This window comes from Saccopteryx bilineata, chromosome 1, assembly GCF_036850765.1.
Source record: "Saccopteryx bilineata isolate mSacBil1 chromosome 1, mSacBil1_pri_phased_curated, whole genome shotgun sequence".
Classification (NCBI taxonomy): Eukaryota; Metazoa; Chordata; class Mammalia; order Chiroptera; family Emballonuridae; genus Saccopteryx; species Saccopteryx bilineata.
Window position 1 is genome coordinate 131,977,564 of NC_089490.1, and position 25,934 is coordinate 132,003,497.

At 53.7% G+C, this 25,934-nt stretch overlaps 2 protein-coding genes across 4 annotated transcripts in view; both read right to left on the reverse strand.

Moving 5' to 3' along the window:
- MYO1F (myosin IF) overlaps positions 1–3,577 on the reverse strand; it is a 40,207-nt gene extending 36,630 nt beyond the window's left edge. Inside the window, exon 1 of one of the 2 annotated variants that reach the window (XM_066266981.1) lies at positions 3,451–3,577. In XM_066266981.1, coding sequence (XP_066123078.1) covers positions 3,451–3,453 — 3 coding nt within the window. In that variant the 5' untranslated portion in view covers positions 3,454–3,577. The remainder of the gene's footprint in view (positions 1–3,450) is intronic. The other variant, XM_066266971.1, reaches the window with a different exon arrangement.
- Positions 3,578–4,871: 1,294 nt separating this feature from the next.
- ADAMTS10 (ADAM metallopeptidase with thrombospondin type 1 motif 10) lies at positions 4,872–23,497 on the reverse strand. 2 transcript variants are annotated; one of them, XM_066266996.1, is made up of 26 exons: positions 23,201–23,497; positions 20,970–21,049; positions 19,579–19,765; positions 18,992–19,338; positions 18,485–18,641; positions 17,291–17,508; positions 15,604–15,687; positions 15,367–15,512; positions 14,934–14,977; positions 14,674–14,779; positions 14,442–14,588; positions 14,105–14,246; positions 11,198–11,305; positions 10,669–10,814; positions 10,516–10,579; positions 9,500–9,602; positions 9,110–9,243; positions 8,900–9,023; positions 8,194–8,274; positions 7,957–8,120; positions 7,734–7,860; positions 7,517–7,646; positions 7,050–7,254; positions 6,610–6,786; positions 6,377–6,536; positions 4,872–5,611 (listed from the first exon to the last, which is right to left on the reverse strand). In XM_066266996.1, exons 3-26 carry the CDS (start codon positions 19,664–19,666, stop codon positions 5,502–5,504), a joined length of 3,312 nt encoding a protein of 1,103 aa, XP_066123093.1. In that variant the 5' UTR covers positions 19,667–19,765; positions 20,970–21,049; positions 23,201–23,497; the 3' UTR covers positions 4,872–5,501. The 2 variants fall into 2 exon arrangements, with proteins under 2 accessions (XP_066123093.1, XP_066123100.1); XM_066267003.1 differs by lacking the exon at positions 20,970–21,049.
- Positions 23,498–25,934: the final 2,437 nt, after the last annotated feature.

Below are 25,934 nucleotides of genomic sequence, written 5' to 3' on the forward strand. Positions count from 1 at the left end.
TTCAGAAAGGTCTCCTCAACCAATGACAGAGGGCATGGGAGGTGGGGCTTTCCTGGTACCAGAGGAGGATGTGGCTGTTTGTGACAAATGTGATGGCTCCTGTAGGGCTGGGGCATTGGAGCCCTGTAGTGAACACACTTCTTGAGCCCCTACTATGCATGGATGTTGGTGGCACCAGGCTTAGCAGAACTCAGTATATCCCAAGCAGGTAAAGTGAGTTTCCCAGGGGAGACTGTGGGTCCACATTAGTTGGTACCAAGGAGAGATGGAGTGATCAGTGAGGGCTTCCTGTAGTTCTGGCAACATGAACTTCCCAGGCAGAGTTGGTGGTGGTAGCAAGGAGCCGTGGACCAGGAAGGCCTTGGGTGTGTGTGAGACATGAGGATCCTAGTTTCAATGGAAAAGAAAGTCCAGACCCAAATGAGGCAGGGATGAGTGGCCCGAGCATGTGGTGAGAGCAGCACCCCCCTGGGTGTCCTCTTATTTGTAGAAGGAGGTTATAATGTCAGGGTGGCTATTAAAAGTGTGACCTTGGGAGTCACTGAGTTGAAATCCTCTGCACTTTGGGGTTATACAACAGCTTGCCTAACCTCCCAGCCTCAGTTTCCTCACATGGAAATGGGACCATTGAGGGCCACAGACCTCCCAGGGCAGCTGTGCAGATTCAGTGGGGGCAAAGTGTGCAAAGAGGAAATGCTAGCCATCACCAGTAACAGCAGCAGTTGCAGTAAATTGGCCTGTCCAACAGGCACAGGGCGCGGGGCCAGGAGGAAGGGCTGAATGAGGGAGCTTTTGCAATTTGCCCCAACTACTCCAGGAGGTGATGAGCAGAGCCCCAGTCTGGAGAGAGCAACAAAACAGCCACTTCCTTCCCTGCTGGGGTCCTGCAAGCTGTGGTTGCCAGCCGGAAGGAGGGGCATAGCTTCTGTGGCTGCTGGAGACAGCCCAGCCTGTGGCCCTGCCTTGGCCTCGAGTGAGCCTGGTGCCTTGGTCCTGGGGCAACTCAGTGGGGTTTTGGGCCACACCCTACATTCCTACATTGTGCAAACAACATTCTCACCTCCAAAGGCTTCCAGGGTCTCTCCCTCCCTTTGGGGAGGACTGCAGTTTCTGTTTATCCTAGTCAGAGGTCGTTCTCCAACATGTGGGGACCCTTGTCCTTCCAAACTATTTCCTCTCAATTCTCTCTGGCACCCAGTGATTCCATGGCCACTGCCCCTGGATCAAGCCATCCCATCACTGGTCTTTCTACTTCATGTGCTCTAAAAACAACCATTAACTCATATCGCCACCATCACCACTCAACGACAACAGATTGCATCCTTTACCCCACCCCACCCTTAACCACCACCAAAGTAAAAAAAAAAAAACTGCTGATAACCTCAATGGCAGCACCGTCAGCCAACATCAAACAAAAATAATTGATTCCACCATCAATGTCCCTACCATCACCCATCACCATCACCACCTAGCCTCCCTAGCACTAGCAACCCATAATAACTAATCACCATCAATAGCCACCATCACAATCACAATACTAGCAATCAACAGCTGCACAAAGTCAATTACCGTTGGAGCAGGAATCACCAGTACCCCTTTCAAAAACCAGCAGTGTGCATCACCCACTACTCCCAAGATTGTCATCAAAAATAAAAAACGAACGACCGACAGCAAGTGAACACTACCAACATCACCCAACTCTAACAGTGACCACCAACTGCCATCATTCCATAGATCCACCCTCCAGGTGAAAGCAACCAACCTCCATCCACCGATGTACAGCACTAGCTGGCACCAAAAGCAACCACACCACAGTCAACTAACCCACAGAACCATTGTGATCACCAACACGCACAGCCAACAGCAACATGATCACCTCCAGTGAAAACAACCCAACAGCTATCTTTCAACAGCAATTCCTCTCCAACAACCAGGAATGAGTCACCTCCACCCACCACCATCATTAACTCCAGCCATGAATGAGCATTACTGTCGGTGGTGGTTACTGTGTATTGAGCATATGCTTTCTGCTCTGGAAAGCACTTTGTAAACATTGTTTCACTGAATCTTTCCACAGTCTTCCTGGCACTCATCACCCCTCCAGGCAGATGCCAGAGGTATTGGTTTTATAGATGGGTTGACTCTTTTTCTGCCGAGGTCCTCTGGGGTGAGTTTCTCCCTTCCCAGACCCTATCAGCCAAGTGAACGTTAACTAAGCATTTTTCACACAGCTTCCTTGGGAGGGGTTGATTTTCTCTCAAGTAGCAAATCATTTCCTATGTTCTTTTGGTCAAAGCCTGCCCATGTAAGCTCCTGAGTCTTCCTAGCTTAGCTCTTTCTTGGAAGAGTTCCTGTCCCAAGCCCAGAACTCTAGCTGATGGCTTAGTTGTGAATTACCCAGATGGACCCTTGGCCAATGACGTCCAGTTTGTCATCAGCTTTCAGAAGTTAAGATGTTCTCTCAGACTAACACCATCCTGCCTCTTGTTCTACGTCCCTGCCTCCACCTTTGGTCAGCTGCTTGCAGCCACTGCCAGAAACCCCGCAGCTGTCACCATTGCCTCTGTGACTGTTCCGGCCACATGCTGTCATTGACAGATTGACAAAAAAAGAAAGCTGAAGTGGTTGCAGATGCATGGAGCTGGCGAGGTGTCTTAGCAGCAGCCCAGGCTCGCTCTCGATGTGTGTGCTATGCTGCTTTTGGGTCTAAGCACATGACCGTGACAGGCTCCCCATCCTGCCATCAGAGTCATTATTAGACCTCTATCTCACCAGGCAGCGACACTTTTGCCTGCAACATCCTGCCTGCCATCCTCACATGGAAGGATACCAGGGGTGGTGTGGACACGCTGTCTCACCATCTATTTCTGTGGTCGCTACAGCCAGACCACCCGTTATCCAGACAGGCATGCTGACACTATACTGTCATTACACCCCACCACCCATATGACACAGCTTCCCCTCCCAGGCTGGGACTCTGATGGCTGAACCCACAGACCCTCTGAGTTCCAACCGAGAGGTCCCCAAGACAGCTTCCACATCTTGATCAACTTCCAAATATGACATATGTGGGAACTGAGGTGCAGAGAGGGGAAGTGCCTTGCCCAAGGCCACATGGGGAGATAAGGTACCAAGCTGAACTGGAAACCAGGTTTCCTAAGCCCCCCAAAAGGGGTATGTCCCTGTCCTTGCAGACACTGCGATCCCTCAGAGCCCCCATCGGCCTTCCAGTTCTCACCCCTGCCCCCATCATTATTCTGTCATCCTATTAGATGGGAGTTTGATCCCAGTGAAAAATGTTAGGAACACCTGAGCTGCATGGAAGGGCCCCTAAAGGGCCTGTGTGCCCCTCCCCATTGTTCTACTTTCTGATGATGGCTTCCAGGGCACTCCACCTGGCTGGTACCCCTCACCCCTGCATTTCAGGGCCCGTCCCCTCAAAGGACTTACCATGGTGGGAGATGGTGTCTGGGTTTCTGGGGTGTGTGTGTGTCCTGAATGGGTGTGGCAGGGGTGCAGGCTCAGGAGGCTCCGGGGGGTGACTGGGGCATGGCCTTGCTCCTTCTCCTTCAGCAGACTCTCAGCCCTAGTTCCTCTTACAACAGCCCCCTCCACTTCCTTTGGCGGGAGGGGCCCATGGCTACAGGGGAGGGAAACTGGGCCCAGGGGGTGGGGAGATTGCTCCAGCTGCTGGCAGGGCTGAAGGAGCTGGCTGTTTAGGGGTCTGGGGTTGAGCCTGAAGGGAGAGGCCAAGGATTGATGGTAGCTGCTGCCAGACCCCAGAGGCCTTTTCTCCAACTCCTTGGGGACAGGGGCTGCAGCAAGGAACACACAGGTCAGTTGGCTGCAGGACTGACCACTCTAATCAGGGTAAGCCTCCTGTAAGCATTTGGGCTGTCCGGGTCTCTACAAAACCATTTCAGACATCTGTGTTCTCCAGGCATCTCTGAACGTGAACCTGCTTTCAGAGTGGCCTCAGATGGCCCTTCCTTTAGAACAGTCTTTGGAATTTGGAAGCACATGCATGCATGCACGGATGTCAGGGGAAGGGCAACGGGAGTGGAAGGTACCAGCAGCCAGATCCCAGTCTTTGGAGTCAGATCTGGATTTAAGGATCCCAAGTTCTGCTATTTCCGGGGTCTCCCACGTTCTCATCATCAAACAGGGTCTTGGGACCACTCAGCAACTTCTGGCACACACTGGATCCATCAAGTGTGGACCCATGGCCTGATCTTTGAAAGATCAGCAGGCTCACTAATCTCTTCTTGAGAGTTGAGGAAGCAGCAGTTCTGTGAGGCTGCCACCTCCCATGCCACGCAGCAAGGAGGTGGCAGAGGCAGAAGCCTGGATGTGGGGAAAGTCTAGCAGGGAGGCAGGGCTGGGATATCCTTGTGGTCCAGGGTTGCACAGCATTTCACCTACCAAACGTGTCACCCCCTTGTGGCCACATACAAGGAGGCACCCTTTTCCCTCTGAGTCTCCTGTGCACATTTCCTCACGGGATTGGTTTGGTGCCAGCAGAGCTCAGCAAATGCCTCCAGGCACTAAGAGTGAATAAGCAGGCAGGAGAACACTCCCACTTTGTAAGGGAAGGCTTTTGGGAGAAGGCAACCTTGTGCTGAGACTGCAAGGTAACCTGAAGTGAACTAGGTGAAGAGGGAAGAGGTGGTACACCTGGCTGGAAACTGCTCAAGCAAAGGCAGGCACCAGATCCTGAGGCTTCAGGAGCCTCCGTGAGAAGCTGTACACTTGTCCTGAGCTCACTGGGCTCTAGTCTGTGTTGGTAAAAGCCGCCTTCCAGACTGCTGGGGCTGCTTCCAGTCTGGGTAGGGACACACACACCACGTGCAGAAATCTACACAAGACAGAACTTTATTGATGTAGCACTTTCTGGCAAGGGGTGTGTAGGCCCCAGGGCAGGGCCAGTAGCACCATGATGGGTGTGGCTGGGATGTTGGGATTCCCCTGCAGCAGGCTGGGCACAGGTTAGGGTGGATCTTCCCTTCTCTAACCCCCCCACCCCCCAGCTGCTGTAGTCAGGAGGTGTCAGGGAAGTGGTGCTAATCCCCTTAACCTCATGAAGGACCCCCTCCAGCCCAGAGTGGAGGAATAGGGCAGTGCTGGGGGTCAGGCACTGGCTGACCCCCTTCCCCACCCCCAATCTTCACAGTATGTATTCCCATCAAAGGTGGGGGGAGTCTGGGGGGCTCCCTAGGGGTGGGTGTAAAGGACGCTAAGTCAAACAGTTGTTCCCTCCTCCAACCCACCCTGGAGAGGGTCTCACTGTGAACTGGCAGAGGGGCTGCGGAGAGGCCCTGGGGATGGTCAGCCCCTCTCCATCTCCCAGCCAGGGGCCCTTCAGGGGTTCCCAATAAATAACTTCCGGCTTCATCTCACCCTCTACTCCCTGCTCTTGCCCTCACGGGATCCTTCAGGCTGGCTAGCTGTGGCTGGACCCACCCCAAGCCCATTCAGTTGTAGCTCAGGGGGCTGCGTGTCCCCTAGCGGCCGTGGCAGGTTTTGCAGCACATCTGGCGGAAGTAGGCTCGGCTGCAGAACTGAAATTTGAGCACTAGGGGGCAGTAGGCGACCTTGTTCACATCTTTGCACTCTGTGGAGGGTGGGAGCGGGGTGGAAATCAGGTCTTGTGGCCCTTGGGCTTCATGTGGATTATTTCATTCCACCCCTCAAATATGGCATCCTCTCAAGTGAATTAATTTTTACCCCTTGACAGATGAGAAAAAGAAACCAAGAGGTGGAAGGTGAACCCGGCAGTTTGGTTCCTGTGTCTAGAATAAGTAATCTATTACTATGAAAAATTTTGCTTAGGTAGAAAAATAAATGGGTATTTTTAAAGCAGTGGTTCTCAAGGGGATGTGACTTTGCCCCCCTCAACCCCAAGGGACATCTGATGATGTCTGGAGACATTTTTTGGTTGTCACCACAGGGGGGAGGGGTCCTACTGGTACAAGGCTGGTAAAGGTCAGGGATGCTGCTAAATATCCTAAAATGCACAAAGAATCACGTGGCCCAAAACATCAATACTACCTGAGGTTAAGAAAGTCTGACTTAAAGAGAGAATATTAGGCAAATAATGCTACTGGGGGGGATGAGTAAGTCAAAGGTCATGGGGTGGCTGGGGAAGTGACCCAAGTTTGGGCCCCCAAAAGGATCGGGTGCCTAAAATGCTTGTTTGGCACACAGTAGCACTTACTAAATGTCTGCAGGGAAGGGATAGTGAGGCTGGCCTGGAGGAGACAAAAGGTGTTTCAGTGGCTGGGGAAGGGTGTTCGGCCAATGGTCAGGACTACCACTCTCCTGTGGCTTCCTCAGGATAGGGCCCACCTGGTGCCCCTTGGCCTCTTGCTCCACATACCTTCGGGGCCGTCCCCGGGGGGCATGCTGTCACACTTGGCTTCGCACTGCTGTGTGGCAGGTGGCCGCAGGGCCTCAGTGCATTCCCAGGATGGCTGGCCGGTGTGGCTGGAGCAGCGCACGGGGCGCTGTTGCTGCCCGAGGCCGCACTGCACAGAGCACTGTGGGGCATCTGGGATGAGCTGCCGCCCCGCCACCCAGCCCTGGCCTCCATCTCCCGGGGTGCCCACCTACCTCACCCCACTCGCCGGCCACCCAGCGGGCAGGAGGGCAGCGGCGCAAGTTGCAGCGCATGGTGGCTGGTGGCTTGCCCGCAGGAGGGCAGTGTGCAGGTGGCAGCGTGGCACGGTGGTCTGCGCTCTTACAAAGGACTATACGGTGGCGGAGGCCCGGGCCGCAGCTCGGGGTACACTGCAGTTAGAGTGGGCATTTCAGGCTCAGGGGACCATCCACCCTCCCGTCCCCCCGCAAGCCCCCCACCCTTTCTTGCACAGGGAGTTGGGAAGATGCTGCTGGTCCAGTGGGTGTTAGGGAGGGGCCGAGTAACTCTGGACTAGTCAAGATTAGTCCACTAGGGCTTGTGGGAAGGGTACCTCAGTGGGCACCCAGCACCCAGGTCCAACCCTGTGCTGCACAGGGAGTGGGTTGGGTGAAGGTGGGAAGGGGCAGCTGACCTCTGACCAGTTGAGGGCGGCCCACTCCGGTGGGCAGGCAGGGCCATGGCAGGCTTCCAGGACAGGTGGGCGTGGCTGTGGGCACGAGTTGTCATCTAGCGTCTTCTCCTCGGCAGCTGACATTCGGCGCTGACACACGACAGAGCGGCTGCGCACACCCGCATCACAACTGCGGCTGCAGCGAGACCAGTTCCCCACAACCCAGCTGTGGGGACATAGTGGTCTGAGAGTGTGCCGGCAGGGCACCCTGACCCTGGAGTACTAGCATAGCCTCCAGGTACCCAGTAGCCAGCATGGCTATGGCAACTGGCACTGGGACTATGGATCCTGCAGAGAGCAGACAGAAGCCCTGTAACCACCTTGGGGAACACAGTCACCCCAATCCTGGGACCACTCCCTTCTCTGGTCTCAGGAGCGCTATCACTACAGTTTTTGTCACCCATTATTGCACCCTGGTGGGTACTCACTCAGGCGGGCAGGGCTCGGTATTGCAGGCCCGCTGCCTCTTGGGGAGCTTGCTGTGAGCGCTGCAATGGTGGGGAGCCACGGCTGAGCTGTCCAGCTGATTGCGGCATTCCACAACCTGCACCTGGCTGCCTAGGGGCGGGGGAGAGGCCCACTCAGCCCTGCTCAATCCAGGTCAGGTGACTAGTGACCCCCCCTTTGGCCCCACCCCAGCCTCACCGCCAGCACACTGGGCAGAGCACTTAGTCCAAGGTGCATACTGCCAGGAGTAGGGGGGCAGTGCGTCGTGGGTGATGGGTGCATTGAATCGATAACGGAAGGCAGACAGCTCTGTCCTGGCCAGCACCTGGGGGTGGGGATGGGGGATATGCATCAAAGGGAAGTCAAGCTTGGAGTTCCTACAAGGGTGCTAATGTCCCCTGTGCTGTACTCCCACCATTACCATGATGATGAGAGATGCATTAATGGGTCCCAGGGCTTCTAGGCTCTGAGTCTGATTCGGCCCTGGTCGCAGCTGAAAGGTGGTCCCAGCCAGAGCCAGTCGGTGGGGCTGAGGGGTCCCGGGCATCCCCTCCAATAGTAGGGATTCCTGGTCTCCCTTCAGGGCTGGGGGATAGAACAGGGGTCAGAATCCCAGCCAGGCTTATCCCCAGTCTTCATCCCCTTACCTCCAACTCACCCAGGTGACTAAGGGAGAGGTTGAGATCCTGGATGAAAATGTGGACGGAGCCTTTGGGAATCCAGACGACCTCCTCATACCCTGCACAGTAAAGCTGGCATCACCTACATGGCCCATTCCCTACACCCACCTGCCTCCTTTAGCCCTGGATGAAAGCAGCTAACCATTACAGCAGTAAGCGCTTACAAGGACACCACACTGTGTCTCAAGCTCCAGCCGTAGGATGTAGATGTGTCATCATGCTTAATTCAGATGACAAAACTGAGGCTCAGAAAAGCACAGCCACTTGCCCAGGTTTGACAGCTAGGAAGTAGCAGTGCTAAGATTTGAACCAAACTTTCCTGCCTCTCTAACCACCAAAAATGATCTGCCCTACCACCTTCCCACCAACAAGCAGCAGGTCCCACCCATGTCCCAAATCCTGGTTTATCTGCCTGGACTCCCACACTGTCTCCTGAACCACACTTGGACAGGAGGCCCCCTGGCCTGTTGAAGGAAGAGGTTTGGGTTCCCACCCTCTTAGACATTTTAATTGCCAGGCTTTAGGCTCCTGTTCTAGAGCAACACTGGGCCTCCAAGTCTTTGTGGGGTCTCAACATTCTGCTGGGCGCATGGGTCTGAGCATTTTGTTAATCTTGACTATTATGGTGGGGCCAGTTTTGCCACCAGCCCAATGGGGAGTGTAACGGGAGTGCAGGTATCTTACCAGCCCCGGGCAGGGCCGGGCCGAAGACCCCCTCAATGGTTTCGCAGGTACTGCCATCTCCCCCACACACTCGGCACTTGTCCTCCCGTAGGTCGGACCCCAGGACCCGGTCGCAGCCCACGTGCTGGGGAGGGCAGTGGTGGTGAGGGTGTCAGTGAGGTGGTCATCTCCCCATCCCTCCCCATCCCTCCCTCTGGGAGTGTCCTCCACCTTGCACTCGCCGCTGACACAAATGTCCACTGTGTCTGGGCGGCAGGGTGTTCCATCCACCACGGCCGCTGCTCTCTCCGTGTAGAAGTTGAAACCTTCTGCTAGACAGGTGAGTGAGCAGGCCTTCACGCCCCCTGGAGGTTATGGCCCCATCAGACCAAGGGCCTAGAGGCTGTGGGCTCCCTTCTTGCTCCCCAGGGGGAGGTGAGGCCAAGAAGGGAAGACCCCAGATTCAAGAAGACTGGGCAAGCTAGGTAGAAGGAAGGGGGACTCCCAGCATCCAGTCTGGTACCCTGGCACCTTGGGTGAAGAAGGGACTCAGGACAGACCCCATGGCGCTCTATCCACCTGCTGTTGGATGCTCCCATGGCCTTCTGAACCCCCAATCACCTCCTCGGTATGTTTTCCACGTGTAGAATTTTCCACGGAAGGGAACACTGTCAAATTCAGAGCACTGCATTTCCCTGAAGTCCTGGGAGCCAGGGGGACAGTCCTGGAAGCATGAGATAGGAGAGGGAGGGAGACCAGGTGTCCAGGAACAGAGTTAGTGCAGAGCCTGGGGCCAAGAACCAGTGTTCAGAGCAGAGATGGGTTGGAGGCAGGGAGGCAGGAAGGCCAGGAGGCCAGGGAGGAGGCTGTGAAGGACGGGGTGGTCTGGCCTGGCAGGAGGGCTGGAGGTTAGGTGCATCTGAGATAGGACTAGGTGGCTCATTAGATATCAGGTGCAAGCTAGATGCCTGGGTTGCTAGTTTCAGACCCTGGGGCCTTTCTTGAGAAAGTGGACCAAGAAAGGAGCAAGGCAAACTGAGGAAGGTGCTCAGCTCTTTGTGAGAGACAAGTGGACTCCTTGGAGACATAAGCCCACCCCTCACTCAAAAGCATTCCCCATTCCCTTAGCACTCTCTGCTGAAGTAAGTCTCGTGCTTATTGGGTGCGTACACATAAGATGCACTGACATCCAGGACACAACTGTGGGGAGCCCCAGCATTAAAAAAGGGGCAGCAGAGAAGCTGAGAAAAGGAGACAGAAAGCACAGCCTAGGCAGGCTGGGAACACAGGGCTTTGGTGATGCAGATAAGACAGGAGGCCGTGGTCCCTGGTCAGAAGAGGATGCAAGCAGATTGAAAACGTGGCTAATGGGTCTGGTGACAGGTACGTCTGTGACAGTCTTAGGGCAGGGCTCTCTGGGGAAACTGAGCTAGGAAGGGGGGTGGGTGGTGGGCAACAATTATTTCTAGGTGGGAGACTCATTCACTGTTAAGTTAGAGGGAGCCAGATTCCCTGGGGAGGTACAAGGGGGGAACTGGGCTGGGCTAGGGGCATGTGTAGAGGAACTGCAGCAGAGCTCCTTGAAAGTTGACTAATGCCTCTTTTTTCCTGAGGGACTGGGCTTAGGGGAAACTCACGTCCGTGTTGCAAGAGCGGTGTCGTCGTCTCTCGCCCAGGCAGTACTTGCCCCCGACAGTGGGCCTGGAAAGGGTCAGGGGGTAGGAGAAAGATGGGGTAGTGGGAGTAGGGAACAGTTCCCTCATCTCGTGCAGGGGATCCTGCGGACCTACCTGGGGCTGTCGCAGTGACGGCTGGAAGAGGACACGCCACCGCCGCACGTTCGGCTGCAGTCGCCCCATGGGGTCCACGGGCCCCAGGCCCCATCCACACCCTCAGGTCGTGACCCAAAGGGGACGCACACCCGTTTGTAGCACCACTGTGGGTGGGATAGGCAGAAGTGAGTCCAGCTCGGGGGACCCTCAGGGACTTGGTGCTCATTCCTGCATTCCCTCTTCCACACAGCCAGAGATCTCAGATACCCTGGGTCGGGGATGAGGTGGGATGACAGAGGTAGGGTCCGAGGGCTGGGGGGGTACCCGGCTTGGTATAGGGGTGTGGCCATGGAACCAGACTGTTCAAGGAAAGGGTGTGAAGCTAGTATTGGGACACTCGTGCAGGCGTGGTTTGAAAGTGTGAGGGTGTGGTCTCAGGTGAGGGGTGGAGCCTGCAGGAAGCAGGCGTGGCCAGAACCCATGTGAAAGTAGAGGCGAGGCATGGGTGGGCGTGGCCAGACAAGACGGGGCCTTAGTCTGCGCTCACCCCTTTGTCGATAGTGTGCGTCTGGCACAGCGTGCCCTCTGCGGCTGGGATGCTGTTGGTGATGCACCGGTTGCTCTTGCTCAGACACCACAGCTCACTGCAGACCTCCTGCGGGTCAAGATGCCCGCTCAAGCTCACCCTCCTCCCTCAGGAGGACCCAGGCGACCTGTTCACTGTTGGCTGGGCAGTGGGGCCCCAACACTCCTTTCTTGGGTCTTAAGAAATCTTGGACACTTTAGCAGGGCATGGCCTGGTATCTCCTCTCTATGTCTGTGCTGCACTTATTGAACACCCATGTGTGTCATAAATTCCCTTAGGCATCATTATCCCATTACAGTGAGAAAACCAAAGCTCAGAGAGGTAAGGTCACTTGCTTAATATAACACAGTTATTAAAAAGGGCAGCCTGGTTACAAACGCAGACCTTGAACTAAAGGGTCTATGATGTAACCCATTTTGAGTTCAGCCCATGGCATCTACTGAGTTCCTAGAAGGAAATGTGGGATTTGCTGCGGAACGACGAGGAAGGTTTGTGGGTTCTTTCTGCGGACAGGTGAAGCAGCCCACGGAGGAGCAGTGGTGCTGAAAGATCAGGCCTGGAAGACGGCTCAGGTCAAGGGCCCCATCTCTAACCTTTTTCCAGTGGGTGGTTCTTGTTTCCTTCACCTAAACCGGGGAAGTTCCCAATGGTTTTAATCTATGGAGGCTTGGGAAAGGACAAGATCAGACTGGATCTGTATGGGACGTTCCTCTGCTTCCAACAGTGAAAAATGGCCTGCCTAGGACCTAGCAGTAAGGCCTATACCAGGCTCTGGAAGTCATTCTGACCCTTTAGGTCTAGGTTAATGTCCCTGGACAAGCCGTACTATGTTTAGGTGTGATCAAATCTCAGACTCTCTAAGCTTACATACTGCCCTACCACTTGGCCTTCCCCCTGTGAAATGGAATCCTTGTCTCTTTACAATCACATGTAATCTCTTCTGTAAACATCATCCTTCCAAGCTTTAAAGATTTGGAATTGGATCACCAATGGCTACAGGAAAGGACCTTCGTGGGTCAGCTTCTGAGAGATTCCTGCACACACACACTCAAGAAGTTTGGAGGGCTGTCCTGAGACCTGCTCTCTCAAACATCCTCAAGTCCCTGCCTTCTGCCCCTTCAGAGAGTACTTCTTGCTAAAATCTCAGCCTGGTCTTCTGGCTTTGCCTGGCTTGTGTCCTCCTGGCCATTTGTAAAAATATCACATGATCCAATCCCACTTCTGACACCTCTTAAAAAGAATTCCTATCCCAGTCCCACCTTGCCTCCTCCCCACAAGGACACACTGTGGAATATATGGGTGCTTCAACAAGTCAGTCGCTTGCAACACATTTGCCCTCTCTGGGCTACAGTATCCTTGTCTACAAGATGGGCCTTGCCTACATAAAAGACAGACACGTATAACAGAGTAGATATTAAAGGGCTGGCACAAACGTCCTGTTATTAAAAATGACCACAGCTATTTCTGGACTAGACACTAGGTAAGTCCTGCTCCTTACACACATTAACCAATTTACATGTAGTCAATAATTCCCCTTTTGCCATGGTGGCCAGCAACGTGTTCCTTGGAAAAATAAAAGGGAGAATCAATTTAACATACAGCTAGCACTACTCCACCTTGCTATTCTGGCACTTCCTCCCCTCCTCCACCCCTTTATAAAATGTGGAGTCATACAGAAACTTGGATTCAAATCCCAGCTCTGCCATGTTCTCCAATTGTGACTTTGGGAAAGGCACCCTCCCTATGCCTCAGTCTCTTCATCTGTAATGTGGGAATAATAGGATCAACAGTTTAAAAGAGTTAATACATATCACACTTAGCATATAGCAAATGCTCAGTAAATGTCAACCACTGTCATCATTGTTAGGATATCTGGAACACAGCAGACTCTCAAGGTAGTTTCAGAATTCTTTTAGAAGTCATTAGAGAGCGCTGTAATGACCAGTCAAGTTAGGTGTGAGGGCAAGAGAGGAATGTCAATTATGTATAAATTGACCCAGGGTTTATCTTCTTGTTTTGCACTGGAACAAAGCGAGTGCCTACTCTTGGAGTTAACACGGTCTTAGCTTGGAGAGGGCCTTGAAAAACTTTGATCTTTTGGGTCTGGAGATGTGAAGTATTGGGACTGGGTCAGGCTACTAGGGCTGAAGCTTTGAGGAAGTGGGGAGTGTGTTTTGGGAATTAGGGGAGCTGGGCAGTAGGGGCAGACTCCAGCTGAGCTTGTGGCTCTGATGGCTGAAGCAGGAAGCCAGCAGGCCTCCAACTTACTGGAGGAAACTGGGATCTGGACTCCTAGCTCACTTCTCTATGCACAGATGGGGCTTTGGGAGTTGAATCTGAATCTCGGGAGAGTTGAAGGGTGGTCAGGAGGCTCAGAAATTGTCCAGCCAAGGATTGGGGCTAGCAAATATGTGTACCAGTTGGTAGGGGATGTGGGGAGTACAGACAGGGTATCCCTGTCTGGCTCTGTCCAACTCTTTGTCAAATGGGGAAAATGGTTCTTCCCCAGTGAAACTATTTCTACAACTGAATGTTTGGTTAAAAATGGCCCAGTTAGGGCTCTTGGGACTTTAGTCCTGCTGCAGCCTGATATGCTGTCAAGGTGGCCTCCCAGGCACTTCCCAGCCCAGCCTCCAAATCAGGGGTCTGGAGAGCCAGGAGAGCCCATTCTTGTCCCCAAGCTTGTCTCATTGTGACATCTGTATAGCCCCAGGCTGCTCTGTGCCCCCAGGCCCCATGGGGCTTACTTCCCTTCCCATTCTGCCAACCCCAACCCCAACCCCACTGCCCCGAGGGTGCCCACGTAGAATCGCCCACCCCTGTGGCCCCCTCCCCTCCAAGGAAGGAAAGCAGGAAGGCTCTCTCTACCCCGTATTTACACTGACGCGATTTGACTCCATGCTGGAAACGGCACTGCTCATCTGCATCATAGGCTTGGCCAGGTGCCACAGTTGGGTACATGAAGTCTTGTCGGGGGGGCCGATTGTTCAGGCAGAGCCCCAGGCCCGAGCTGTGGCAAGAGGAAAGCAGCTGTCATGCTAAGGGGCTGCAGGCCAAAAGATCAGGGGGTCTGACTGGGTGGGGGTCCCAGGGAACAGCCCTGCAGGCAACTCAACCCTTCCGAGAGGCAGCACTGATATGCAGAGGACCCCTCCTCAAAACATGAGTGTGAGCCTCTGGGGAGAACAGGTGGGTCCATTCTCACTCCAGAAAGCTGGTGATGTAGTCGCGGCTGCAGGATGACCACACAAATGGGTTAGTCTTCATGGTAATGTGGGCAGCCATGAGCTTCGCTGGGTCCTGGCCCCGAGCCCCACAGCTGTTCCCCACGCCGTCGTGGTTCATGCCAAATCTAGAGTGAGGAGTGTTGGTTCTGCTGGGTGCCAAGAAACCTTCCTGGGCCCTCCTGTCCTCCCCTCCTGTGTCCCTGGCCTCACGTGTGTCCAATCTCATGGGCGATGGTGAACGCGGTGGCCAGACCAATGTCCTCATTGATGCTGCAACTCCTCTCTCGCTCACACATCCCACCCACAGGGGCCAGGCCTGGGGAATGGGCACATGAAGGGGGGGCGTGACTGGGGCTCAGGGTTGTTGTGTTGGCTGGCCCTGTCCACCCTGCCAGGTCCCCACGCAAACCAGGGTCAGAGCCACCCAGCCCACTGCCTTCATAGGTGCCTGAAACCTCCGGGGTGTGTACCTAGTGTGCCGCAGGGTTTGTTTTTGTAGATGCAGATGTCATAGCTGTGGAAGGAGAAGGGGGCAATGAGGAGGCTGGGCTGCCTCCCTCAGCCCTGATGATGCCGCCATGCCTGTTTCTGGAGGTTAAATTCTGCTTGGGAGGCACTACCTGCCTTTCACTGAAGCCTCCTGCTCTGCCTCCTGCTGGCCTTGGGGATGGTGGGGTGCATGACTGACTGACTGAGGAGTGGAGTGTATCTGCACTCAAATGGCCCAATACCCACCTTCCCATATTCTTAAGACTCCCAGCTGTCCCTCCCATCTCTGGCACCCCAAGGGGCAGCTGAATAGTCCCAGCCTCTCCATCTAGCAGTTTATCCTTGTGAGGACTCAGATGGTCCCCTGAACACTTGTTCCCTTGGCCCAAGTCTTAGTGCCTCCCCACCCCTCACCGCGTGATGAGCACTGCTGTGTCATGGTTGGCCACACCGTTCTCAGGAATGGCGTTGCCATGGCCGCTGCGGTTCACGATGGATTTCTGCCACTTACAAAAGCTGTCCAGTGACTTCCCAGCATGGTGGGTGATATCCAAAGTGGGCTGAGGATGGATAATGAGTTGCATCGGTGCCAGCCACCCTGGAGAGGGTTGGCAGCACTGGTGTGCAGGAGAAGGGGTGGGGTCCCCTCACCTGATCCTCTGTGAGCAGGATGAGTCGTGTTACCAAGATGTTAACGATGTTTCCCAGACTTGAGTCTTGGAAAAGTTTGGCAACCTGACCTCCAAGAAACAAGAGAAACGGAGTCTTAAGAGGGGTCCAGAGTAACAAACAGAAAAACAGTGACAGTAGCTCACTTTAATCAAGTACCTACTGTATGCCTGGCCTCAGGCTAAGCCTGTGCATTTATCTTCACATGAGTAGATACTATTAACATTCCCATATTGCAGATGAGCAAACTGATGCATGGAGAGGTTAGAAAACATAGCTGGTAGGAATCCCAATCACAAGTGGGATTCAAGTCCAGTAAGCCTGCCTGCAAAGCACTGGTTGCTTGCCAGCACATTTCTTTCTGACTCACCCTTGCTCAGCTAGTCAGTTTTTTTTGTCCTTCATCCCTCCCTTGCCAACCCTGTGGCTGCCAGATTGTCTCTTCCCAGAGGTGGCCTGAGGCATGTGCCTCATCCCATGGCTCTCTAAAGGTACCCATTTGAGCATCATCACAGAAAGTTGTAAGTGTGGGGGCAGGAAGCTCTAGAGACAGTGGTCAGGGGGAAGGAGGAAGTGGCCCAGGAATGAGTGGGCACAAATGATGCAGGCCACACCATGCAGTGACCTTGGAACCCTAGGACATCACTGCCCCATGGGGAAACCCATGGAAACCCTGGCAGGTTTTAGGAAACTTTGAAAATCCAAGGGAAGGAGGCAGAGTTGGGGCAGAAAATGTTGAATCAGATATGATGCCATGTCAACATACTTGGCCATCTGTCTGCTAAATTTTTCCTTTTTTTTTTGCTTCAGTGAAATAAGACCACCACTCATCAAGCCCTCATGTGCCAAGTGCTCTATCTGGTTTCTCTCCCACTAACTCTTACACTCTGCTATAGATACTATTATTTTTTTAAATACTTATGTTATTGACTTTAGAGAGAGAGGAAGAGCGAGGGACAGGAACATCAATCTCTTCCTGTATGTGCCCTGACCAGGGATCAAACCAGCAACCTCTATGCTTCTGGGACGAAGCCCCAACCCACTGAGCCATCCTGCCAGAACACTACTATTATAACCCCATTTTACAGAGAGGGAAACAGAGGCTCAGAAAGCTCCAGTCTTGAGACCTAATATGGGCACTGAGTATATCTCAATGTTGGTCAGTGAGATCAGCTGTGTGAATTCATAGGTAGGTGCTTGAGTGAGAATTCTGCCTTGTGTACAGATGTGTGCCCATGTGTGCACTGGTAACCTCAGCAAGTACCTACAAGCTGCATGCTGATTTTTTATACAGAGGACAATAATGCAAACGGTACTCTGTACCAATCGCTGTTCTAAGGGGACTTATCAATTCATTGAATCATCCTTAGTCTTATGAAGTGGGTGCTATTATTATACTCATTTTACATATGAGGAAACCAAGGCACAAGTGAAGTTGTTTGTTCAAAGGCATACAACTGGGATGAAGTTTTAGCTCAGGCTGCTCGGGTCCTGAGTTCATAGAAAGCACTGTGCTACGCAGCCCTTTTTCACCCTGTCCCCGTTCCATTCCGTTTCTGTAGCGTTAGGTCAGGAATCGGAGGTGGGATGATGACACCCCTTCCCCTGACCTCTGGAGGCTGGCTCCAGGTTCTCGGGACTCCATTTCCAGGGAGAGGGAGGCACTTACAATGTTCATGATGGCCAGCACATACTGTTCCACATCTCGGCGTCCGTGGTAAGCCACCATCATCTTGTCAGCCACCACCAGGGTCTCCACGTAGCGTTCTCGGCTTACAGAGCGCTTCAGGCCCAGCTGGCTACGCTCTGTTTCGTTGGCCTGGGGCCTGGCAGGCGGTGGCTTTAGGGTGCGCAGCCACCATGGCCGCCCCTTCCATGGCTTCTCGTCTGGATGGAGAATTTCTGGTCATTATGCTGCTTGCTCTTTTGGTCCAACTCCTTGTCCACCTGCCCAAAAGGCTGTCAAATATCTTGTCCTTTTGCTACCGGGTACTCTGGTTGTACCATGCCTGGTTCTACAACGATGTGGCTGCTCTACTGCCAAACTGGCTGGTTGGACAGCTGCCCAGTACTCTATGTCAACCAATATGACCATACAACTTGCTAATAACCTCACGACGTGTGTGTGTGTGTATGTGTGTGTGTGTGTGTGTATGTGTGTGGCAGCTCGACTCATTGCCAGGAACCATATGACTGCATGTCTTCTTGGCTTTCCAAATATGGAACTTTCTAAGCCACATACTGTACAACTCTGTGGCTGTAGAACCAACCACCTTTGATGGTCTTAATGCCCAACTATACTGTAGCCTAACTGTTCACCGACCAACCTACCTGACTGTGACACCGTCTACTTTTGTTTGTATAACTGTAGTAGTATCTTACTCTGCATCTTCCCCCGGGACCACCACATTTTCTAGTTTCCATATGGCTGTTCTGGTAAATATTTTGTTATTGTTTAGCTTTCTTACTCTCCAGTCTCCTAAATGTCTGATGGTACAGCTGTCATCCTGCAAGTCTGGTTGTGAATTTGACCTTCTGAATGGTGGGCCAGCCCCTTTTGCCTGGTGTTTTAATTGTACAACTGCTCGAGTATCTGCTACAAATACCCTGCTGCTCAACTGTCTAGATTAGACAGTAACCCTGGATATGGATGATCATACACCCGAGTACCTGTCTGGCTGTCAGGCAGCACATCTCACTGCTGAATCATTAGACTATGAGAGCAATGGATGGCCTGTTTCCTTGCCCCTCCCCTCATGTAGCTGCTGGCTGATTTTCTGGATAGAGACACTGCAGCCTACCTCTGCTTAAAGATAAAGATGTTGTGCGGCCCCTTTGCCCATCCCCTGAGAGACAGATATACCTCTCACTCCACAGGCTGTGTCCAGATGGGGGTGACGCAGAGAGGAACGCTTGTATACCACATGGGGGCCACTCTCCTCTGGTCCCCGGCCTCTCTTAGGTCCACTTTGCAGGGGCTCAATCAAGTATTCTTCCTCATCTGCCACAATCAGGCCATGCTAGGGGCAGGAGGAGTGGGACAGAGAGCTTGGATCAGGTCCTGGTCCCCAGGACTTCTGGGGCCTTATCTCTTTATTTTGTTCTACCTTCCTGGGTTTAGGTTGTTCTTCCCTTTTTAACGTCCTAAGAGTGATGTTCAGCTCATTACATTTCAGCCCAACTTAAGGCTATATATTTTCCTTTAAGTACTGCATTAGCTACATCCTAAATTAGCAAATCCTTCTGATTAGCTCAAAATGCTTTAAATATTTCTACTAAGATTCCCTCTCTGACTTATATTTAGAAGTGTTTTTCTTAACTCACAAACAAGTGGGCACTTCCTCCCTGCCTCCCAGAATCCTCTGCTCACCAGGCCCCCACAGGTGCTGATGGCCACATGAGAGCTGTCAGCCTGGCCCTGCAAGTGGCCAGCGTAGAGGCAGTGGGACCGGGCAGCTCTCTGCCAAGCCAGGCCCTCCCGTGTCCAGTACTCCACAGAGATGTGCCCTGCCAGAAGGCGGGAGCTGCGGGTCAGGTTCAGCAGGAAGTGGGTGCTGGGTGCGGCCACCTTGTAGAAGAGGCGGGACTCTGCAGCAGGCCCTGAGCTCCTACGCTGCCTCCTGGGGGCAGGGGGTGAGAAGGCCAATAGTGCCCCGTTGTCATCCACTCGGGTGGGGAAGGCAATTTCATAGTTCTCCAGACTGGACAGGAACTCATCTGTGGGTAAGGGTGAGAGGTCTAGAGTGGGCCCTGGAAGAACCCCTGTGTCCTGGCTTCTTGGCCACAGGGCTGGTGAGTCTAGCCTCACTGGCTCGTGAATGTAAATGACCAGATACAAGACTCTGGACTTATGGACCCCAGGGCCTTCCTGACCCTCCACAACTAGAGTCCCCATCTCACTGTTCCCTCCTTTGCCCCTTGCTCCCTCCCCACCACCACTTCTGGAACCACTCCTACCTTGAGAATGGAATGTGTGAGTGACCTCGAATGCAAGGCCCAGCCCCAGGGCGAGGGCCCAGCGGAGGATCTGGCAGGCGGGAGCCATAGAGGCTACGTGTCCACATGTCTCTCCCCAGCCCCGGCTGCCGGCAGCCCCTACAGCACCACCTTTCCTCTTCACAGCCTGGGCAGCATCACTGGGCGCCTGGGAGGGAGGAGCTGGGTTCACAGGGAGCCTGATCCTGCTGCCCAGCAAAAACACTACCAAGGGTCCTCACCAAGCTGACTGACAGGTGGACCTGCAGCTCCTCACTCCAGCCTAGAGGATGCCCAAGGCATTTCCCATGGTTGGAAGATTCCAAACACACCCAGTAGCCCCGTTCCTACTGCCCATCCTCCCTACACTCTTAGGACGTGCAGGGACCTTGGCTTCATGATCACCTACTGTGTGCCCATTACCAGCCTGAGCAATTTCATACTATTTCACTTCATTTCTTCAATAACCCTGAGAGGACCCATTCATTGGGTAAATGACTCTGAATGAAAGGTACACAATCCTAACCTCCCCTTTTTGGGCTCAGTTTCCTGGAAGTTACAGATGACAGACAAGTAAAAAGATGAACAAACGAGAGTAGTTCTGTGACATGTTCTCTAGAAGAAATAATGGGGAGGCTCAGAAGTAGAGGCATGAGGGAAGGAGATGGTGCACTAGGCAGAGAACAGCAGGATCAAAGGCCCAGGGGCAGGGAGGAGCTTTCTGAACATCCCCTCAAGGGAGGGGAGTAGGTGGCCAGCAAGGGGAGGCTGGCACTGGACACACAGGTCAGCGTGATGTTTCAACTCAGATTAAGCCTGAGGCCAGAGCTTGGCTCCCCTTGCCACCCCACCATTTTGGGGGCTATGCCTCTGGATGCTCTGCCATGGGTAACACTGTTCACTTGGCCAGCAGAATTGCAATGCCACACATCATGGCCTTGGTCCCTGTGACCTCCCTTACCCTGCATTTTCAACTAGGTCCTTAGTCCTGCTTCCTTTCCCTTCATATTCTTCTTGGGAGCTCCAGGCTTCCTCTGGAATCTGCCCCTGGCCAGCCTGACACAGATACCACTTTGGGTCACCACTCTGTGCCAAACCCTCTTGCCCCTCCTGTCTCTATCCTCCTCCCCCTTAATCACACAGTCTTGTTTTCTTTGCAGCCTGGCCAAGTCTGGGAGCCAGTTCCCAAACAGGGCAGTTCAGCTCCAGAGGAATGAAGCCAGATTTTCCCTAAGATATGACTTAGAAGTCAATGTTTCCCACTTCTGCTTGGACACTTCCAATGATGGGGAGCTCACTCTCTGGCACTCTGTGACCCAGCAGCTCCCTTCAGCAGCCTGATGTTTACCCTGGCTTTTTTTTTTTTTTTTTACCTTCTGGGGGCTTCAGTTAGTGCTACAGTGTCGGGTCCCTGTGTGTGAGCCTTTCTGGGCCTCTGATTCTTCTTCAGAGCCTGCATAGGGAAAGGGCAGTGAGGAGGAGCTGCGTTGGGGCTGGAGTTCAGGGGTCACTGAGAAAACTTGGCTGGCGCTGGTGAAACTCCTCTTGGATGTCATCCTTCCTCTTTCCCAGCACATGACCCCCTAAAGCTTCCTCCTCCCCTTTTTCTCCTCCCCCATCATTTCCTATTGCCTCCTCTCCCCTATTCCATCCTGAAAGGCCTTGACCAGCTCTGGGATCAAAGCCCTTCTTGGGTGGGGTCCCCTGGGCCTCCTTCCTGCCTTAAAGGCCCCTTCCCCTTGCCAAGGTGGCAGGCAGCATTTACACTGCAAGTGAGGCTGGAAACCCCCACCCCCTTTTCCCAGTGGTGCAGAAGCTTCCTCCCTCGGTACCTCGGTGGCGCGTGGCTCTTCTCTTGGCCGTCTTATCTTTTTGCCTCTCCTGTTGCCCCCACCCCAAATCCTCATCCCTGTTCTGAGGCTGGACCTCTCCTCTTACCGCCCTCACACCTCTGTACTTCCAAGTTCAGGTGGGGGTGGAGGACTGTGCTGAAGGACCCAGCATCAGTGGATGGAGGCAGGGGGAGTGGGAATGGGAGGAAGGAGTCTGGAAGGGGGAGGGCACACAAATGTCTGTAGAGCAAGGCAGTGTAGATCACCTGGGGCAGTAGTCCAGCCATGAGGTGGCTGGGAAGTGTGACCTGCCCTGGGGCCAGTAGAGGGTCACTGGGTCTGAAGGGGTAATATGAGGCTGTACCTGGACTGGGGACTCCAGGGCCTGAGCCTGGTTGGGCACAACAGATGTCAGCAGGGGATCTACTGTGGTGTGTGTGTGTCTACAGGAGCATGCATGACTGTATGGGTGTAACTCCTATGTGACTGTGTGTGTGGTGTGTATGCCCATGTGATCCATGTGAGGCCGTGTGTGTGTGTATGTGTGTGTGTGTGTGTGTGTGTGTGTGTACCCAGGCTGGGCCAAACCCCCAGCCTCTCCTCCCAGAAGATAGGAGGGAGGCAGCCAGCCTGGGGGAGAGTGCCAGCAGCTGAAGGAGGAAATGCTGGTGGAAAAGGCCCGGAAACAGAGACTCCATCCCCTCCCCGGGATCCTGGAGGGACCTGTGGCTCCACACCCAGACCTCCTGGGCCAGCTAGGCCAACAGGGCTGCTGGGCTTCCCAGTGGAGGCAAAGACCTTGGCTGCCCAGGCAGAGGCCTCGCCAACCCAGTCTGCCAGCTACCTCCGGGCGCTGCACATCTGGCTGGGCAGACCCCGCAACGCCAGCAGACAAAGGCTGGCTGCCCACCCCACCCTCCAGGCAGCCTAGTGGGTCCCCCCTAAACAGCCACTAATTAAAGGCCTGGAGACACCCTGAGAGAGAGGCTGTGGCCTCTCTGACCAACTCCAGGGAAGTGGGTGGTGCCACTCTCACACCCAAACACACAAATGCACATTGGCACTGACACACACACAGGCAACCATACCTGCATAGCTAGGGACCAACAACCCAATACCACAGACCCACAAAAGCTCTCCACCCACGCACACATTCAGTACATACTTACACATCCAGTGACACAACTACACAGTCCTCTGCCTTATGTGCACACTTACACAGACAACCCAGAGACAAACACAGACACAAACACACACCAGGGCTTTTAAGCACACAGACATGAACACACAAACCAGACCAGGGACAAAGTCACCAAGTCCCATAAACCCTGACACACATCCCTGACTCACTTATATACAGACATTTACACACACACTACTCAGACACACCCAGAGACAAACACACTCATCTAGACATGGACACACACAGCAGAGACTGTATGCACACACGCTGACATCACACTTAGGCAGGCACACAACAACCCCACATAATCTCACACACACATTTTCATGCAGGCTCATACATGCAGAAATACACGCATTTACACATACGTGAATATCCACACGTACACATCACACGTGCACACACACACACACCACAACCAGGAGCTCACTGGAACTCAGTGTCGCACACGCTTGGGGACATCGCACACCAACACAACACCCACTACGGAACGGTGGCCATGCCATTCCCATCCGACGCAGACACACAAAGTCCCCCGATGCCATGGACCCCCGCCCGGCCCGCTAGCCCGCGAGCCCCGCGCCTTTACCCGCGGCCGGCCGCTCGCCCGCCGGGGCCTCAGTCGCGTCTCCGCCGCCGTCTCGCCGGCCCGGCGCAGGGAGGAGGGAGCGCTCGGCGTGGCCGGAGGAGGGGGCGCGGGGACTGCACTTCCTGAGCCGCCGGCCAGGGTTATAAAAAACCCCCAAACCGCGCGCCGCCAGAACCCCGCCCGCCGCCGCCGCCGCCTCCGCCTCCTCCTCTGCCGCTGCCGCCGCCGCCGTCGCCGCCGCCCGTCCTGCGCCGCAGGCTGGACCCCGGCCAGAGACCCGGGAGCTCCCGCGCCCCGCCTGGCCTGGCTCCTTACGGTGGGGGTGAGGATGCGGGAGGGACAGGATGGGCAGGGAGGGGTGAAATGGGCGGGGTGATGGGCGGAGGTGGGAGGGAGCAGAAGTGGGGGAGGGGGAAAAGACTAGAGTGGGATTGAGGAGGGAGGAAGAATTGGGTAGGGGTAAGGGAATTTGGAGGAAGAGAACTGGGTAGTGGGGGGAGGGGAACGGTTGAATGGAAAAAGAGGAGGAGGTGGGGGTTTGGAGGAGGAGGCAAATCAGGTCGGGGATCAGGGAAAGGAATGGGGTGAGAAAGAATGGGAGGCAGGGTGGGGGAGGGGAGAGCCGGCTGCCTGGCCAGCATCAACAGCGTAGACAACAGCTGTTATTTATTGAGAGCTAGTCCTCCCTCAAACAAGCACTTATCGGGCGCCTCCCTTGTGCCAGGCACGATGCCCAGCGTGGCTGAATCCATCTCAACTTGCCCTGCTCTCCCAGACTTTCCCTAGGGGGTTGGACCTACCCTGGGCCAGGCTGGACCCATTTTGCAGAAGATGAAACTGAGGACAGAAAGGGGGACAGAGAAAGCTGGGGGTGAGGGTGAGTATGAGGGAAACCCTGGGTCAGTGCTAAAAGATATGGAGCTAATGCGTGAGTGGGGGGTGACCTGGGCAGTCAGAGGAAGTGAGATTGGAACCCCACGTGGTTAGGTGCCCTACAGGCTTCTACATGTCTGGTCAGGGGCTGGTTCTCCAGGAGCGGGTAGGAGGGGTGATTCCAGACTTTGCAATTCCAGGCATTTTCCAGGCCTGACCCCCAGGGAGCTGGGCAGAGCCTAGCCTTGCCCTTGGTGTTCCCTGAATGTCCTTGCCTCATCCTTGATGGTGGTGGTGGTGAGGAGGGATAATAAATAGCCTTTGCAGGGCTGCTGGGGTTGGGGTTCATTTAAGAGCAAACATTTGTTTTGTTTGTTCTGAACATGGAATGACAGGTCAGGGTTCTGCATACAGCATATACAACGTACTACCAGTCTTTTCCTGGAGCTCACACCAGGTTGTAGCACCACCTCACCCCCATCCTTACCCCAGAAGACCATAGGGGCAGGGTATTCTCTACCCATTGCTCCCTAGGTCTCTTGAGCCTCCAAGAGGAACAACAGGCTCAGTAAACCATCTCTGGTCTCTGCCTGAGGCCTACTGGCAGCCTGCCCTGAGCTGCCTTCCATGAACCTCTTTCCCCATGGAAGAGGTGGCTGCCTTTGCATTCTGTTTGCTCTAATGCTAGAAACTCCCACCTTCAACCCAGTGGCTGCTCTGGCCCCTAGCCCTTAGTCTGGTGATAGCCCTGGGAATTTCAGGGCTGCTTTGAGTAAGGAACTCTGGGCTTTGTCACTTACTAATTGTAAATCTCTTCTAAGCTGTCCCCCTACCCCCATGCCATAGCCCTAGAGGTCCCATGGATTCTCCCTCTCCCCTCTGGGTTTGGTCTGGGTAGGGCATGAAACTTGACCTAAGCCACTTCTACCTTCCATGTCTTGGGTCATCATTGATGGGGAATGAGCTTGTCAGGTTTTTTCCAGGAAATTCTGGGAAACAGACTTTTGGATCTTGAGTAGAATTTGAAGCTGAGTCCGCATGTTAGACAACCTCTTGTTAGAACGAAGCCACTAGGTGGAGAAGGCTAATGGTCCCAAGGTCTCAAGAGCATCATTTCAGCCCTGAGCAAGCTATTCCTGAAGCCCATAGCTGGGCTTTTGTACATGCAATCTTTTTTTAAAAAATAATTTTATTTAGACAATTAATTTTAATGGGATGACATTTATCAACTAGAGCACATAGATTTATTTATTTATTTATTTTTACAGACACACAGAGAGAGAGAGGGATAGATAGGGACAGACAGACAGGAATGGGGAGAGATGAGAACCATCAATCATCAGTTTTTTGTTGCGACACTTTAGTTGTTCATTGATTGCTTTCTCATATGTGCCTTGACCATGGGCCTTCAGCAGACCAAGTAACCCCTTGCTCGAGCCAGCAATTTTGGGTTCAAGCTGGTGATCTTTGCTCAAATCAGATGAGCTCGTGCTCAAGCTGGCAACCTTGGGGTCTCGAACCTGAGTCCTCTCGCATCCCAGTTCGACGTTCTATCCACTGCACCACCGCCTGGTCAGGCTAGAGTACATAGATTTAGTGAAAACTACAGATCATTATGACATTTGATTATGTTGTATACTCATCACCCAAAGTCAGATTGTCCTTCGTCACCTTTAATTTGGTTTTCTTTATGCCCCTTCCTTCCCCCACCCCCTCCCTCTCCTTCATTCTCCTTCCCCTGGTAACCACTGCACTCAATTTGTGTCCGACCTATGTATGGAATCATATAGTTTAGTTTTTTCTGATTTACTTATTTTACTCAGTATGTTATCAAGGTCCATCCATGTTGTCGTAAATGATC